The following is a 17,221-nucleotide window of genomic DNA, read 5'->3' on the forward strand; positions in this document are numbered from 1 at the left end:
GAATTTTGAACCCTTAGATTAGCTAGATTTTTGTTTCATTTTTAAATTTCTGCGTGTTATGAGGTCAGATTAGGTATATAACACCGTTTCGTTGTATACTGCATCACGTTTTTTTTGCTGTTTCGAATAATTTTTCATCAATTTATTAGAAACGAGTTTTAATTCAAGTTCAAATATCCAAACAAGGTGGTCCGAGACAAGTGTTCCCTCATTGAGATTAATACAAATTGTTTGCTACATCAGATCTGCTCCCTAACACCCCACCCCCCCAAACTGGTAATCACTTCTTTCTACATTCATTAGACTGTGCCCGATTGCCATTATCTAATAAGATAAGAAGTGTGACTTGTCATTTCAGTTAGTTACTGTTGCGAAGTTGTAACCTATTCCAGAACAGTTATCTTTCAAGATCTTTACGATTCTCACAAGATTCTTTCAAGATTATACAAAATCGTGATCTTTCAAGATCTTATGATTTAGACAGTCGGCGTCGTACAAGGGGTACCTATCAAACAGGGGGTAAGAGGGGAAACAGTTCTGTTGCAATTTTCTTTTGTTCGTATTGTGCTACGATTGCGTACAATAGCATGTTGTTCATTCACACTAATGCTTGGCAGACGAAGATGCACTTGTAGGAGTAGCAGCTTTGTGTTGACCTCCAGCCTTGTCTGCCGAATGACTTGCCCCCGCTTGTTGCTGTGCAGCTGCTGCAGCCGCCGCCCTCTTCTTCTTGTTGCCCTTCTTTTTGTCCTGGGGCTCTAAGTCCTGTCGAAGGTAGTCGACCACGTTAATCATGTCGTTTATCTTCTCCATCTCTTCGTCAGCGCTAAAAACATTCATCTCATGCTATCCACGCGATATTCGAGAATCTTCTCGTTTTCCGCATTATAGACCCCCCACAACAGAAAATACCACATTGGGGGGTCTATAATTTCGCGGGTATATGATGAAAAACACTCGACATTTCGTTGCCCTTTTCCTGTCATATCCAAGAACATTAGATATATTTTCTGAATAAAATTAGAAGTGAAATACACAATGCTCTAGTATTCAAATGGTCACATCCATTGGAATGATATGACATTCCTATTTCTGTTTTCCAGTATGCTTAAATAAAATACGAAGTAGAGCAAAGCCCTCACTTATTGACGGCATGATAGAATCTTTCTGTCATCAAAATTATTTCAAAATTGCTCTTCTATAAGCTTATTTTTTGCAGTAATGTCATACGGAAGCAAAAACAACCGAATAACGTCGGGTGAATTGCTCGCGACCAGCGAGCGGTTGGCTTCGGCAGTAGCCAGAAGGGGCTCATGGATGCCAGCATGGGTGGGTTTGCTGAACGGGGTAACTGAGGGTGGAGGGCATGACTGGGGGGTTCGAACTTTTAGGATAAAGAACCGCCCTTTACACCATGAAATTGTCTCCAAGAGTTTTGCTGAATCGCATACTCAGAGACTAGCAAGGCGTAAGGCTCCAAGAAAGTCACTCAACCACTTAATGACCCCGGGCCTTACCTGTCTATCACGTTTTTGAGGACGAAATGTCAAAGGGATCGTCGAAAAATTGGTCAAGTAAAAAATCGCAAAAAGACTACAGCTACATTCGTTGCTATACCCCTAACCCTAATTTTTACCTTTTGCATTACGAGGCCAATGTCCAAAAAATCGAGTATACACACTTTATCGAGTATTTTGTCGAGCTTCTTCACAATCTCCTTTCGCACGGATAAACTATCTAATCACCGAAATGAAAGAAAGCCTAATTGGTGATGTCCCTCTGGATACTAACTGTGGATTAAGAAGACAATTAGTGGTGTAGAGATTATCCATAGTACTGTTCACAAGAAAAATTAAGTCTTTGAATTTGGTCTCAAGTAACTACTAATAAACTTCGGGCAATAAAGTTTTAGGCTAATTACAAGCCCAAAATGGTTTGTTTTGCTTCCAAGAAAACGCAATTATTGAAATTCGTCTTTTCGGAGATAAGCCACGTAAAGTGCAATTTCCCGCCCAATCAATTACAGGCCATTTTTAAACAAATATCTCAAAAAACAATGTATGGGCGACCACGTTTTTTTAATCCGAAGAAATTTTGAAAACATCTTTTTTGGAGAAAAAAATGGGGGACCACCGTATTTGTCTAGGAGGAAAACATGGATAAATCTAATTTCATTTGTTCCAAAAAACTTTTAAAAATGATTGCTTACGCAAAATGGCCGCCAGATTGCCGGAGAATAGCCGCCGTTGACGCGCTAGACGAACAACGGGGTTCAAACAGAAAAAGACTGAAATTGACAAAAATTTTTCCTAAGTTTCAAAAATTGTTCAAATTCAGTGTGCGGTTTCAGTTAGGTTCTAAACCTATAGTTACTTCAGCTTCTAAACTTAAGAGTATCAAGCTTAATACTAATATCAGCTAGCAATCGCTCTAATGAACTTTGATAACCTAATGCACTATGACTTAATGACCGGGCTTTATCGGTTTATCCCGCCTCTTTTCATTTTGACCTTTTGACATTGACCGTATTCACTACACTGCGTAATTCAATGCATGAAAGAATTAGGAATCCATTCAGTTGAAACAGTGAGTGAAAGTTGGAAGCCAAACGTGAAAATCGTGACTTATGTAAAACGAAAAACGCGATCAAAAAGTAAACGTGATCAAAAAGTAAACGTGATCAAAAAGTAAACGTGATCAAAAAGTAAACGTGATCAAAAGATAAAAAGGAGAGCGCCTAAATATAGCCGTTTGAGAGGCTGACGGCGGCTATCAAAAACAACACCCCTAAACACAGTATAAACACACCCCGAACCACAGAGTAGTGGAATAAATCGAAAAGACGGCAGTAATAATCTCCCGCATTTTCAAACCTCCCACATTTTTTTTGAAATCCTTATAGGTCAATTTTTCAAAAATATTTCGAAGCCAATTGATATGGGGACCAAATCTTTATTCCATAAAAAAACAGACTAACGTTGGAAGAATTTCTCTCGAAAGATAGCAGGGGTCAGTTAAATTTAGGGGTGCTGCTTAGAATTTTTTAATGGGTGTCACTCCGACCTCATAGGGGCTGGAATCCGCTACCTCCAAGATAGGAATCTGACATCTTAACAACAACGCAACAACGGTTTTGATCCTCAACGGCTCACAATCGCTTTTACATTAGCAACAAACAAAGATCAATTGAGAACACTCACAACGAGGAAGTGAAGCAAGAAAAAGTAACCAGAGAAATCAGAATTTTCTAGCGCAAACGGTCAAGCAAAAACTTTGCATTAAAAAAAGACACGTTTACAACAATTGCCTCAAACTTCATTCGAGAACAATTAATCATAATGTTCGAAAACAAACGCTCAGAACAAACAACATTGGGGTTTACCGTATTGGTATAAAGATATTGGCAGAAAAACCAAACATTTTTGGAAACTTATCCCCAGCAATGCTCGAAATCTTTTTTATTATCACATGAAATCAGTGCTCAGGGCGGTCACGTCTTAATTTTTCAGAATTCCTGCCGTGTTTTCTCCCAAAACGCATTTTTCTTATCCTGTATACCTAACTGTGGATATTTCTCAGCTCACTATTCAACAATTGTTTAATACCGTTTCCGGGTTAAAAGTAGCAAAAAGCAACTTTTGATACTTGAAATGAAACTTTTTTTTAATTTTTAAGAAACAATTTCAACCTTCTTTACTGGGCAAGAGAGATGATCTCAGCCTGTAATTCGCTCAATATTTAATTTTAGTGCACCTTGTGGGCTAAAATGTTTGAAAATACATTAGTCATTACTTCGGATAAACCCTTTAGCCACCCGTTCTGTGTTCTTCCGGGTATGTTTTGTCTACTTTCATTGTCAAGAGCTCGACAGCATATCAGAACTGTTCAAATGAAGGATGCTAAGCTTATTTCAAAATGGTATGAATTAAAAAAGTATTTGTGGAAGACGGAGAGAAGAATGGAGAGATACTAACTGTTCGGCTAGTATCTTGATGTTTTCCTCTAGTGTTTTGTGAGCCTCTTTCTCCTGTCTGTAGCTAGAGGCACAGTAGCTCTCGAAGATGCGCAATCGCTCCAACATCACACTCGACAGCTCATCTAGACACAAACAAAAGTGAGGATGAAAATTAGAGTTTCCTCTATTTTTCACCCAATCATAATCGCTAAATATTCCCATATTACAAGCCAAAATTCAAAATTTACCTGTTTGTAAGCATTTACATCGAATCACTTTGAATTGTTAACAGGAGCGCAATAATAGCCGGCTAAGTTGATGACGCTGCTATTGCTCTCAAACCACAGGCGAGGGCTGGATCATGTAGCCTTCAGGCGATTGAGCCTTTACTATAAAGCTTCGAATAATGTTATCAGCTTATTAGAGACCACCAAATTGATTTCAATTTCTTTAAAAAAACATTTAAAATTTGTGTTCCAAATCAAGAACGTTCAGCAGATCAAGAATTCCGTTCATGCTTCATCGAAAATTTTCCGTGCTAACAACAAAATCGTAATAATAGCAAAATCTTATGCTGCAAATAGCAAGTTTCTATAATTTTTCCATATGGGGACATAAACCAACTAACGGCGAACGAACGAATTTCTCTCGAACATGCGAGGCGATTTAATTCAGAAGGGGTTTCAGCCTATCTAACTATTTATGGGTCCTTTCCTATCGTAATTACAATCGCCTTTATGTTAGCAATAAGGGATATTAGGCGACAGCTCGTTTGGTCAAAGCTAATTTTGGTAGCCATTAGGCGAAAAATTTCAAACAACGGTTTGTAGAAATTAGGCGAAAACTAATTAAAACGCTGAAACACGGTAACTTAAAATCCACCTGACGCAAGAAAAAACTCCCCAACAATTGACTTTACATGAAAATAAAAATAGTCTTGTACACTATAAATATCTGGAAAATAATAAACTATAAAAATAAACTATAAAAATAGTCCCTGTAAAACCTTTATAAATATCTGGAAATTAATTTCGTCAACAGTTACCACCAAATATTGGAAAAAATTATATGTTCCAAAAATTTTTGAGACCTACGGTTTGCCGAAAACGTCGAGAAAAATAAAGGCAATATTGTGGGATGGCATGAAACTTAAATGCTGCAAATTCTCACTAGTTTTAAAACCTTTGAAAATAGTTTCATATCAAGTGCACGCGCCGCTAAGGCACGGCCATGGCTTGCGAGGTATGATCAAACACGCTAAATGCGCAGCTCGTTAAAAGTCAAGTGGGGGTGGGGTTTATTTCCCATCTAAAATAAAGTGCTTTTTTCCATGGATTTTTTCCCGAAACATCGTCACTATCGCAATTAAAAATCGCCTTTATGTTAGCAATAGGGGCCATAGAATAGTAAGCGACAGCTCGTTTATTAAAAGCTAATTCTCGTGGCCATTAGGCGAAAATTTTTAAATTACGATTTCCTGAAAGTAGGTGAAGACTAATTAAAACGCTATAAGACCTTAACTTAAAATCCACCAGACGCAATAAAGAACTTAAGTGTCCCGAACAAATGTCTTTACATGAAAATACGTTACCATAGTCCTTGTATAAGGTACATTTTTTTCAAGCTCACGTAATTTCTACAACCTTTATATCGGGGAAAATAATTTTGTCATATTTACAAGGAAAATAGTGGACAAAATATATGTTAAATATTTGTTCTAAATAGGTGAGACCTGCTGTGGCAAAAATTTGGGATAGAAATAAACCTAAATGCTGCAAATTCTCACTATTTTTAAAATCTTTGACAATGGTTTTGGCTATTATCATGCAAAGACAATTGCTAGGGACAATTGAGTACTTCATAGCATGAAGTGGCTTTTGAAGTGGCGCTTACAAATGTTTGCAACAGTTTTTACCTAAATTCCACAAAAAATATAAAATTTTTGCCTAATGGCTACGAAAATCGGCTTCGTTTAATTCAGCCCAACATCCCATCCCCAGCGAGACTAAATTTCAGAATGAGAACAATTAAGATCACGCAAGCGTGATTCTAAATTCAAGTGTGAAGAGAGCGAAAGAATATTCTAGACCAAAAACGCAAAAGCCGTCATCCATAAATTTAAATAAAAAGTCACACAAGTTCATAATAATTGCTTCAAACTTCGTTGGAGAACAAACAGAAACCCTTTGTACAACAAATTCCCGAATTCATTATATGAAATGCATCTCCTTAATTGTGTTTACTTCGAGCATTAGTAGCTGGTGACTTCTCTGTTGTAATTGCCAAAAAATGACAGATACAACAACAGTACAATCTTTTCGCTCAAGAAAGCAATCGAGCAAAAAAATATTAAAATTCTGACTCTTCTTGTGGGCGTCCCTTCATTTATTTGCGACCTTCATTTATTCAACTGAACTTTTGTAACTAACCTAAAGTTAAGCAGGACCAAAAACCATTCATGAATTCACAAAGTACATTTTAAAGCTTACTCTCATCACTCTTCTTGCAGCACAACTCGGTGAAGAAGAGGTAGAATGTCTCGAAGATCGAAAGAGGGGGAGGTAGGACTGGTTTGTCACTGTACTCCTGGCACAACAGGAACATCTCGTTCTTCCACTCTATCGTTGAGTTCTCAGCCACTACCTACATGTCACAACACTTCATGTAAACATTGAATTAAAGGCTGTTCCCCAATATATACCCCACCCCCCCACACACACACACACAAAATAGTAGATAATTATGGCAACATAGCGATAATAGTTGGGTCTCTAGGACCCGATCCAACTAAACTGGGTTGTCATAGAAAATTGAACTACCCATGCAAAATTTAAAAGTAAATTGGTCAGACGAAAAAAAGCATACAAAATTTGCATTAAGATCAGAAGGACAAAAATAATAGCAACAATTTTTATTTGAGAGCAATTATTGATACAACACTTTATTATATTTCAGAAATCAACAGCATCGAAACAATTAGAAGCACTGTTCGATTCAACATAATTTATAGGACTAAATTGAGGCATTACATTTTTAAGGTAAAACGCAAGTGACTAACGTCGGAAGAACTGCTTTAGAACGATTAGTAGGAGCTCAAATCTATTGCAGCTTGCTTCAGTCGGGGGAGGGGTTGACTAAATTCATAAAGGGAGCTTAAAAAGACGCCATTAGAGGTTTTTATTTATCACTATCACCATTAATAAAAGTTAAAGTGAAAATAATTGCACCAATTTTGCAAAACAAAAAGTCAAAGGCGTAAAAGTCACTCAATAAATCAAAACGGTCAAGCAAAAATTTTGCATAAAAAAGAGCACAAAAAAACGTTTACAATAATTGCTTCAAACTTCGTTCAAGTGCAAACTGTGATCTACAGGCGGTGATATTTTCTGATATTGACTGTTCTCAGACTTATCTTTTTATTGAAATCTATATTTAGTTCTTTAAAATATAAACGACTAACGTCGGACGAATTGCTCCCGAACGCCTGGCGAGCATAGAGACACTTTTATGGTGCAAAAGTCCTGACTATGGAGTGGTTCAAGCCCGAGACCTCGCGGCTGAGTCTCTGGGACATTAACCACAACAGAGTTAATTATCAGATTTATCGTCTGAATGCTAGAAGTGTTATTGAAACTGTTCTAGAAGGAAACTATCAAGCAAAATTTTTGCATAAAAATACAGACGTTTACAATAATTGCTTCAAACTCCGTTCAAGAGCAATTAGAAAATGTTAAGCTTTAAAAAGTATAACAGAATTGCTTTTGGTATGTCTAGACCGCCGATATCTTGGTATCATCACATCAAGGAGTATCATACGTCAACTTAGTTAAATTAATTCGAGTCTTAAAATTATTAACAAAAATCATAATCTCGTGTCAAATCGACTGTCTCAGAAGCCTCACAACAAAAGATAAGTTCTCTAATAACATAAGTGCCTAGAGAGGAAAAAGTCGTTAAATTTTGTTGTCCAGCTCTATCCTAAGTTATAACCGATGCGCAACAAATGGCTTTAAAAATCTTTCAATATAGCTTTAGGAACATTTAATTGCTAAACACAGTAATACTACTTTCTCTGATAAATCTTTCCTGTCAAAAAAAACTAATAACACTCTTTTCAACATTTTACCTTGTATCGCTACACAGTTCTAAGTGATGCGAATAGTAATCACTTAACCAGGTCTACTGTGACCTGATAACCGGCTGAATTTTTTTTTGCCACCTGGTTTGTTTAGATTATTGCTAACCATAATGACAAAAATTAAACAGCAAAATCGCAATTTTTAATTTGATTCAAATCGCAAAAGTTGCTTGCAAAAAGTATTAATGAATGAAACATATCAGACTAACGTCGGGCGAATTGCTCTCAAACGACCGGCGAGCGGTTGGTCTCAGGGCGGTACCTCTTTATCCCGTTTCTGAAGACAAAAGTCAACTGGGTCAGACGAAAAATCGGCCAAGCAAAAAATTGCATAAAAAACAAACAGGGTTAATAAATTTGCTACAAATTGCTTTTGAGAGCAATTAACAATGGTTCCCTAAAAAGTGCCTGTTAGATCAGTTATGATAAAAAACATTTCAACTATAACTCATTGATAATGAGGGGATCAGAGATGATGACATTACGCAAAGAAGATGCTCACTAAGCAAGACATTAATATCTTAAGAACCAATTCATTGTCTCAAAAGACTATCCGGTATCCCTGTTTCAAGCCATAAAAAGTTTCACAGGCTCATAAAAATCCATACACTTGGAACATACAAATTTTCCAAAAATTTTAAAGTTTAAATTTTATCCAAAAATTAAAAAAAATTACTAAAACTGGAGTCATAAAAAATGTTGATCACCATCCCATTAACTCTAGAAACTATGCAGCAGCTTATTATCAAATGCAGAAGCTTATTATGCAGCAGCTTGCAGGAGGTTTGAGGGCCTCTGTTGCCGGAAAAGAATCAAAAATATAAAAAACGCAAATATTTTTAAAAATTGCTTATATTCGTGATATTAAAATCTTGAAGAACATTCCATTACATCTATAATTAATGCAGTAACATTTTATCAAACACCAAAAGCAAGATCCGTGGCCCTTGAGGCTAGAGAAACCTAAAAAATGACGAAAAATTTCAAAAAATCTTTAAAATTGCAAATTATATTTAAAAAAAAATGCAAAAACTTGTGATATTAAAAAGTTAAAAATTAACCCTTGACCAACAAAAATTTTCCGGAGCTTGATTGGGGGTGCACCGGGGGTTGATTGGGGGCAACAATGTGGGGCAATAGGGGGGGGGGGTCAACAGTGGGGGTGCCTTCAACCTCTAAGAACCGCCCTTCACACCATAAGTATAGGTATAAGTCTCCAAAACAGTTTGAGCTAAAACAGAGCTGAAAGGCTCTAAGAGCACTTAATGCCCGCTGGGCGCTACCTGTTTATCTCGTTTTTGAGGACGAAAAGTCAAAAGCGTCAGACGAAAAATCGGTCAAGAGAAAAATCGCATAAAAAAACATAGCTGGCAGATTGCCAGAAAATAGCCGGAATAGATTCGTAGATCGGCAGCAAAAAAAAAACAGTAAAAAAGACAGACCAAAAAAAATCGTCTTTTCATTGAAGGCTGATCTGTTAGATTTTGATTAAAAATCTGTTTAAGTTATTGCTGCCTCTATTAGCTGATCTCAAATAACCTTCATTTAGAGTGACACACACCCATTTGACCTTATCTCTTTGAATTAAAGTAAATAAAAGTCAATTTCAAAGTGAGGAAGTCATATTTGAGAGTGAGGTAAGTCAAGTGTGACCAAAAATTTAATCACGCGCATGAACAAAAAACTCGCTCCACTAAGAGCGAAAAATGACGTCACACATGCATTTCAGTTGAAATTGCATGAACGAATGAACAAAAAGTGGCTGTGACGTCATATGGTCGTAACAAAAATCATGGCGACGAAATAAAAAAAACCAAGAGAAGGCCAATAATAGCCCCAGCTATCGCTGTGCGGCTATTAAAAAAGACCGACAGGACTAATACAATTGCTACAAACTTCGTTTGAGAGCAATTAATCATCATTTACTAAATACAATTAACCTTGAGAGATTCAGACAGAATGAGCCAACAACGAAATCTGTAAAAGTTACAAAAAATTGAGATGCCTAGAAACCTGGAATAATAACCAACTCATTTTATCAGCGTGAAAAAGCTCCAAATTTCGGTTAAAATTGAGCAAAAAATTTCTTAGTATTTTGGAGTCTATTTTCTGATAAAAATTGAGAAGTACATTTAAAAATGTCTGAAGTGACGAAAATTACTTAAAATTCGGTGAAAACCAGCCAATTTTGATACCGACAATATTACCTGGACAATATGTAACCACACGCAATTCTCTGTATTTCAAATAACTAAATGCTACATCAGCTTGATAGAGAAAGCATTCATGACATCACGTTCAGTATGCCAAATATAGAAGAAATCACGTTAAAAAGTGAGACTTTATAGCAAAAATTTCTCAGGACTCGAAAGCACAAAAATCTCTTAAACAACTGCGTAATAAGAAACACAAATTTGATACTCAACATTTGTTCACAACACCATTTGATTAAAAAAGCACCACCCAATAAGTAGAGGTCATAGGAGAACGGTAGATGTGTTGCATTTCATTATTATGGGGGGTGGGGGTTCTAGTGACCTACCTCGTAGATGTGCCCGAAGATGGCGATGAGGAGGTTGAGAATGAGGACATTGCCAATGAGCAGGTAGGCAGCCAGGAGCCACACCGTCAGACTGGCCTGGAACTCGTTCTGCTCAAACACAGTCGTGTCATTCGCATTCCGGTCTAAACAAACAAACCAATCACTCTCTTTCTCAGAATGTCAGACAATTAACTGGAACTGATAATGTCTGGTAATTACATTGCGGGTATTCAATGACATTCCCGGTAGTTAGTTGAGCAGCATTTAAAATTGAATATCAGAAGTTGCTTCTCTGTTAGCTATTGATCTCAATTGCTGCATTCGGGCGTCCATTACATAACAATTTCATCATTAATGGCAACTTTCTCGAGAGTTAGCTTTATCCTAAACAAAAGGGATAAACGCGTTCAAAATGTCAAACAAAAAGAAATCCTGATGTCATTTTTGTATTTCGATACTGGTCTAAGAAACGATTTCTGATGCTGTTCCAGTGTTTGTATCCAACCGTAAAATTTTATAATTATATCTTTTCCCCTTCACTCAAATATCTGAAAGCGTTGACCATTTCAAGTGTCGAGAGGTGACGAGTAGGCAGAACTGCTTCGGGCAAGATAATGCTAGGCAAGAGATAGCATCGGGAAAGAGAATAGTTGCATTTCTTCAAAAGTTGCAAAAACATCTCTCATAGATAGTCAAATTATATCGTCAGAACAAACATTTTCGTTAAAAAAATGCCGATAATATTTTCAATTTAAAATTTTAAATCTTTTGAAAACAAATTGGAAAACCAATGTTCGGAAAACCAACAAATTGGTTCATAGCTGAAAAACGGTTCTTTTCACCCGATTCATTTAGCCCCGTATATCTGAACACCATAGCATTTCACCCCCCAAATTAGCAGTCAGCATTGCAAGAATGTTTTCTCATAATTAAACGGACCATTTCATCCCATGCTCGGTTTTGGTATATTCATACCAAATCCCAAAGGAAGCTAAGTCATGGCCAAAGGATTATAATACTTATGTTATTAGTACCATTTATGTAAAGAATTGAAATCGGGTCGAAATGCTAGAGGAGGTTAAACGAATAGGGGTGAAAAATCGGGAAACCAAAAATAAACAATGTTCAATTGTTTCAGAACTAATATGTTGTATCAATATTAAATGTGACAACTTATGATCAAAATACTGTTTAGATTTATCAAAATGCAAACACTTGTTTAGAGAATATTTTCTTAAATTATACAATTGCACACTAACTGATGACAGAATTTAGTGTTCGATTAACTAAATTAAAAGTAGAGTACCCTATTCCATCACATTTGCATGTTGGCATGAAAAATTGCATCGAATATGACAAATTTGGCCGTTGCAACAAACCATTATAGCATTCCCGGCTTACCTTTGGGTACGTAATACTTATCGCACCTTTCCAATTTTTCCAGCGGTGTGATATCAATCAGTTAAGGGCAGTTATTTACAAATTAGCAATTCAAAATTCATTCGCATCATTTGCATCGAATTCCCCTAGCTGATCGCCGAATTGGCCGAAAGTTGGATTAGCCGACAGCCAAAGAAATGAGAATCGAAGCAGACCAAACACCAATTTTAATAGTTGAACGAACTAGTGGCAATATGAGTTCTCAACCAAATAGAGTCAAGTGTCGCCTTAAATTGCTCATTTTTTCTTTGTCGGCTAAACGCGCTATCGTCCAATGTTCTTATCACCTGTGTGAGGGCTCATAGGTTGATTATATACGTAACAGGGTATAGTATTGCATTGTTAGCATCATTATCAGTGAAGCGTAAACTTGTTTCCATGGTGGAAACAGATAGGGGTCGCCTAACAACTCATAGCGGTGTATAAACAACTTCATTATATTTTCAGGTGCTAGGGGTATTAGCCCGCATAAAAATTAGAAGACATACCAATTGGCCGAACTACAATCGTTTCCAGCTATAATGGCCGAAATATAAAGAACACGTTGTTCATAATTTATAATTCGAATTAAATAACGGAGCCTCGCCTAATTAGGCAAATGAGCTTCTGATTTTATTTAATGGTGTCGATGCAAAACACCCACTGTTCCAAAGTTTACCCAATATTAAACATTTAACAGTTGAAAATTAATCTTTCCCGTTTGCTCGTTCATTAAGAACCTTACTGCAGTTGACACAGACAGAGAGTGGGGTGAAGGGGTTATCAACATCTAATGCAATTTCAAGTAGTTTTAGTTACCAAATTGCATTAACCGTCTGTTTTTAACATTTTTTAACATTTTGTAACCACTGTCAGCTAATTTACATGTCGGCTAGTTAGAGCGCCCTCGTTCTTCACCTATACGCGTTAATTTACACGAGGACGAGCTAAGTTAGAGTCAAACGGGCGCAGAGTTGAATGAGAAAAAAGTCAAAATGAGCCGAATGCTTAATTTCGATTGACCAAATATTGATTGGGTCAAATGGAAGTAAACAAATGCAAGAAAGCGCGATGGGTGAGTGAGGGGGGGGGGGGGGGGGGGTGTTGCAGCTATATCACGCTATTTCGTATGCATTTTTTACGCTATTTTTTAAGAATTTTTCCCACGCTACCTTGTAAGCATATTTTAACATAACTTGCCTTTATAAAGTAATACATTTATTAAAATGGATTAATCAGAGTGCGAAAAATAATCGGTTTTAATTCTCAATTTTCGACATTATGCTATGCTTCCTTTCGGCTCCACCAGGCGTCCTCCATAAATGGGCACCTCATATTGAAATTTGAGGCAGCAGCCGTCATCAATATTCAGTTGAATCGCATTTGGGTTATTCCAAGTCGTAAAAATTTATGATAGCAAACAAATTCCAGTCATTGAATTCTATATAAAAAAAGGCCAAATGGTTTCCAAAAGGTCATTACTATAAAAAAGCCCATTAATTGAGCTAATTCAATTATAATGAAACAGTTACAGCACTCGATTTAAGTTCAATTTAAATATCAAATATACAACAATTTCGAAAAATTGCTCTAAAACAAAACTTGATTTTAACTCTTGCTTTGAAGACGTACCTAATTCTTGTAACTTTAATATGGCAGAACTAGCCGAATTGCAGGCAGAAAAAGGCCGTTAGTTTTAAAATCTGACATTACAGAATTGGATATTTTGAAACTTGCATGTGCGTGTTTCAAACAATGATCCAATTTTTGTTTCAGAGCAATTAATAGTCAGTTGGTGTTACGGGTTGCAAAACAACACGGCAGTAAAACCTGTTAAGTAAAAGGTAGCCAGGTATAAAACGGTGACGGTTACTTGAACTATTAAATTGGTTTTTCATTCTTTAGTATGCTCAAGTTGATTTAGTAAACGGGTGGTCATTCATAACAGATTAAAGATAAAGCGACCAAAAGGCGAATATTTGTCCAGGTGTTGTTTCTCACTTACCTTCACCTCCTTCTGTTCTCTCTGATGAAAAACAGACACAAACAGTCAATTAAGTCATGCAGCTTCAGTCACAATAGAAAAACCATCGTAGAATTAATACAACAATCATTTACATATGATCACCACAAAAAATGCTATCTATAAAAATTTGGGCGCGGATACGTATTTACCTCATTGTACCACTGTCATTCAATAAAAATATGGAACGCTTTAGGTGCACTGGAATGAAATTGGACACACACCAACTAGGAATAGATAAAATTGGAAAAAAACTGGGGGATTAGATGGAAAGTAAACAAAAACCAGATGCTGTCCTCTAATTGACTGCAAATCAAACATTTAATCGGAGGACAGAGGTTGCTTTTTGCTTCCGTAAAAACGAAGTACTACCAACTCTGCCCATACTTAGACAACAGATGACCAGAATAGCTGCAAAATAGACTTGGGGGCCGTAGAAAAGATACAGAAACAGAACTGAGCCCATGGAATAGCCGATGCAATGAAACATTTAATTTTTTTTCAAAAGGTATATACGGCTTTTATTATATAGGACTCTTCTTTTGACCTTGAAAAAGTTAAGTCACGATAGAGTGAGGTAAGCCATTTATCAAAAACATTAGCACGCAGCTCAGCAGAATCTCATTGCAAGAAAAATTAAGACACCGAAATCACCCACTCACTCATTTACATGATCACTCACAAACCCACGCACGCACTCACTCAGTCTCACTCTCTTTCACCCTCACCCACACACACATGCACGGACACACACGTGCCCGCCACCACAGACACAAATAGAGATGCGCGCATAAACGCGCGCATAACCACACATGCACTCACACAAACACAAAAACATAACCGACTAACGTCGGGCGAATTGTTCTCTAACGACCGGCGAGCGGTTGGCTTTGTCAGTAGCTAGGTACGGTTTAGTGAGGCTAGCTTTAGCTTCATTGAAGGGCCGTAAAGGAGCGCAGCGGGGGAGGGGGAAGCACCGGGGGCTGATGGGGTGGCAACAGTGGGGGGAGGGGGGGGGGGGTTAATCTCTAAGAACGGCCCTTAGCACCCTAGTTATAAGTCTTCAAAACAGATTCTATGAATCGCATACTTGAAGACTAGTGAGCTGAAATGCCCACTGAGCGCTACCTGTTTATCCCGTTTTTGAGGACGAAAAGTCAAATGCGTCAGACGAAAAATTGGTCCGGCGAAAAATCGCATAAAAGGACCGACAGGACTACTATAATTGCTACAAACTTCGTTTGAGAGCAATTAAACACACACACACACACACACACACACACACACACACAAACACACACACACACACACACACACACATACACCAACTAACGTCACTTGAATTGATCTCCAAAGACAGTCGGCGAAATTTATTTAATTTGGATTGGGGGAGCTTAGAAATTTTTTTAAGGGTGCCAAAAAACCACCCCGAGAAGGGTCGAACCCGCCCGCGCGTTCTCGGCTGACAGACTAACGACTAAGTTTCACCGTTTTTGCTACTTAACCGCTTACAAACGCCTTTATGTTTGCAACAAACTTTAATTCGGAATGAGAGCGATTGTGATCACTCAAAAAATTCAGACATCAGGCGTGAAAAAATTTTGAGAGCTGAGAAGGTTTTAGAACAAAAGCGTGAAAACGGTCAAACAAAAATTTTGCATCAAAAAGGACACACGTGTACGATAAGTGCCCCGCAATGTTTCGAGAGCAAATAAAAGCAGTTGCAGTAGCATGATAAGACAAATAAAACTTTGTTTTGAGGCTCGCAAACAAAATAACAGCAATATAGCTAAATTAAGCTTACAACTATAATAACAGACTAAAATAGAAAGAGAAAAATGCAGAAGATTGAATATTGGGCACAACAAGGTACCGTACAACTATGTCCGCTCCATATTGCTGATTAAAAGAACACAAATTAATAAAATTCTTCGACAGGCCAAACTTTTAAACCAAACTGACCCAGCGAAATGAGAACAAAGATTATCAATCAATCAAAATTGGGCAACCAAAGTTTCATATTGCACCTGATAGAGGAGCAAAACCGCCAGCATTTCGCTGGAGAATTCCAATATTGACACCTTTCAATTCAATTTGGAGCAAATTCTTTTTTTTTTGAACCGATGTGCCAAAATAAATCCTGTTCTTTACAATTTAACAACCACGTATAGTTTTTCTATTAGATTCACACAAAAGTTTTGCTTTGAGAATCTGTTTAACGAACTTTTGTAGTAGGAGCGCAAAGATAGCGAAACAAATAACTGACGCTACTGTTCAAAAGAACACAAAATGTAATACATTGTTAATGATTTAAGAAACAAAAACCGCATAGTGTGCAAAAAACCTTAGAGTCATCTGTAAAATTACATTTTTGAAGACAGTAAAGATAACCGACTTAAGTTATATGAACCACTCAGAGACGATGAGCGGTGGTGGAAAGAAACCAATTTTAGACAGGCTAGTAGCATCAACAGTGCTGATCTATTCAGAAAACAGGGTACACAGCTCCAAAAAGTTTACTAAATTGTTATCTAAATTTTTCTCATTTCCTAAAATTTCATGAGACGGCACTAAAACAAAATAATTCGGAGCAAACTGCGACAGGCGGCCAACGGTCTAAATAAGAGTTGTTGTTTAAGCTTTCAAATCAAAGAAATAGTCCAAGCCTAATCCTGACTATTGTAAACCCTCCTTCGCATTAAACTACTAAAACAAAAGCAGCAGTAAGTATCAATAGAAAAATTGCTTATGCACTCATTTTTTAAAAGACGTCATTTAAAAGACGTAAAAAAATATTGAAAGTTTAATAATTCTTCGCTGGATTTGAATTCGCTCCGACAGTTTGAAAAAGGCTCTACTTTGAAGAAAACGACAGTTCTCTAACACTGACGGCTATAAGAACTCTTCTGTGAATTCGCTTCGACAGTTTGAAAAAGGCTCTACTTTGAAGAAAACTACAGTGATCTAACACTTTTCCTAAAAAGTCATTTGTTTCATAAACATCCCAATTTGTTTTCCGGTGCAAGCACGACCCTCTTTAAAAAACTTATTTAGGTTTAAAAACTTTTGACATTGCAGAGCTTCAAACCCGCTTTGTGACTCCAATTTAGATCACGCAAAAGGCAAGAAATCAAGATAAAAGCC

General features: G+C 37.1%; 1 protein-coding gene across 5 annotated transcripts in view; it reads right to left on the reverse strand.

Moving 5' to 3' along the window:
- Positions 1 to 369: 369 nt before the first annotated feature.
- The window catches only part of LOC142340548 (transient receptor potential cation channel subfamily M member-like 2), a 296,757-nt gene continuing 279,905 nt past the window's right edge, over positions 370 to 17,221 (reverse strand). For 2 of the 5 annotated variants that reach the window (XM_075391190.1, XM_075391189.1), the window contains 5 exons: positions 14,060 to 14,080; positions 10,632 to 10,778; positions 6,445 to 6,594; positions 3,975 to 4,098; positions 371 to 826 (listed from right to left, as the gene is read on the reverse strand). In XM_075391190.1, the coding sequence (XP_075247305.1) occupies positions 604 to 826; positions 3,975 to 4,098; positions 6,445 to 6,594; positions 10,632 to 10,778; positions 14,060 to 14,080 (665 nt within the window). In that variant the 3' untranslated portion in view covers positions 371 to 603. Of the gene's footprint in view, positions 827 to 3,974; positions 4,099 to 6,444; positions 6,595 to 10,631; positions 10,779 to 14,059; positions 14,081 to 17,221 lie in introns of all 5 variants that reach the window. The other 3 variants (XM_075391185.1, XM_075391186.1, XM_075391188.1) reach the window with 3 other exon arrangements.

Source organism: Convolutriloba macropyga, chromosome 6 (assembly GCF_964194025.1).
Source record: "Convolutriloba macropyga chromosome 6, txConMacr16.3, whole genome shotgun sequence".
Classification (NCBI taxonomy): domain Eukaryota; kingdom Metazoa; phylum Xenacoelomorpha; order Acoela; family Convolutidae; genus Convolutriloba; species Convolutriloba macropyga.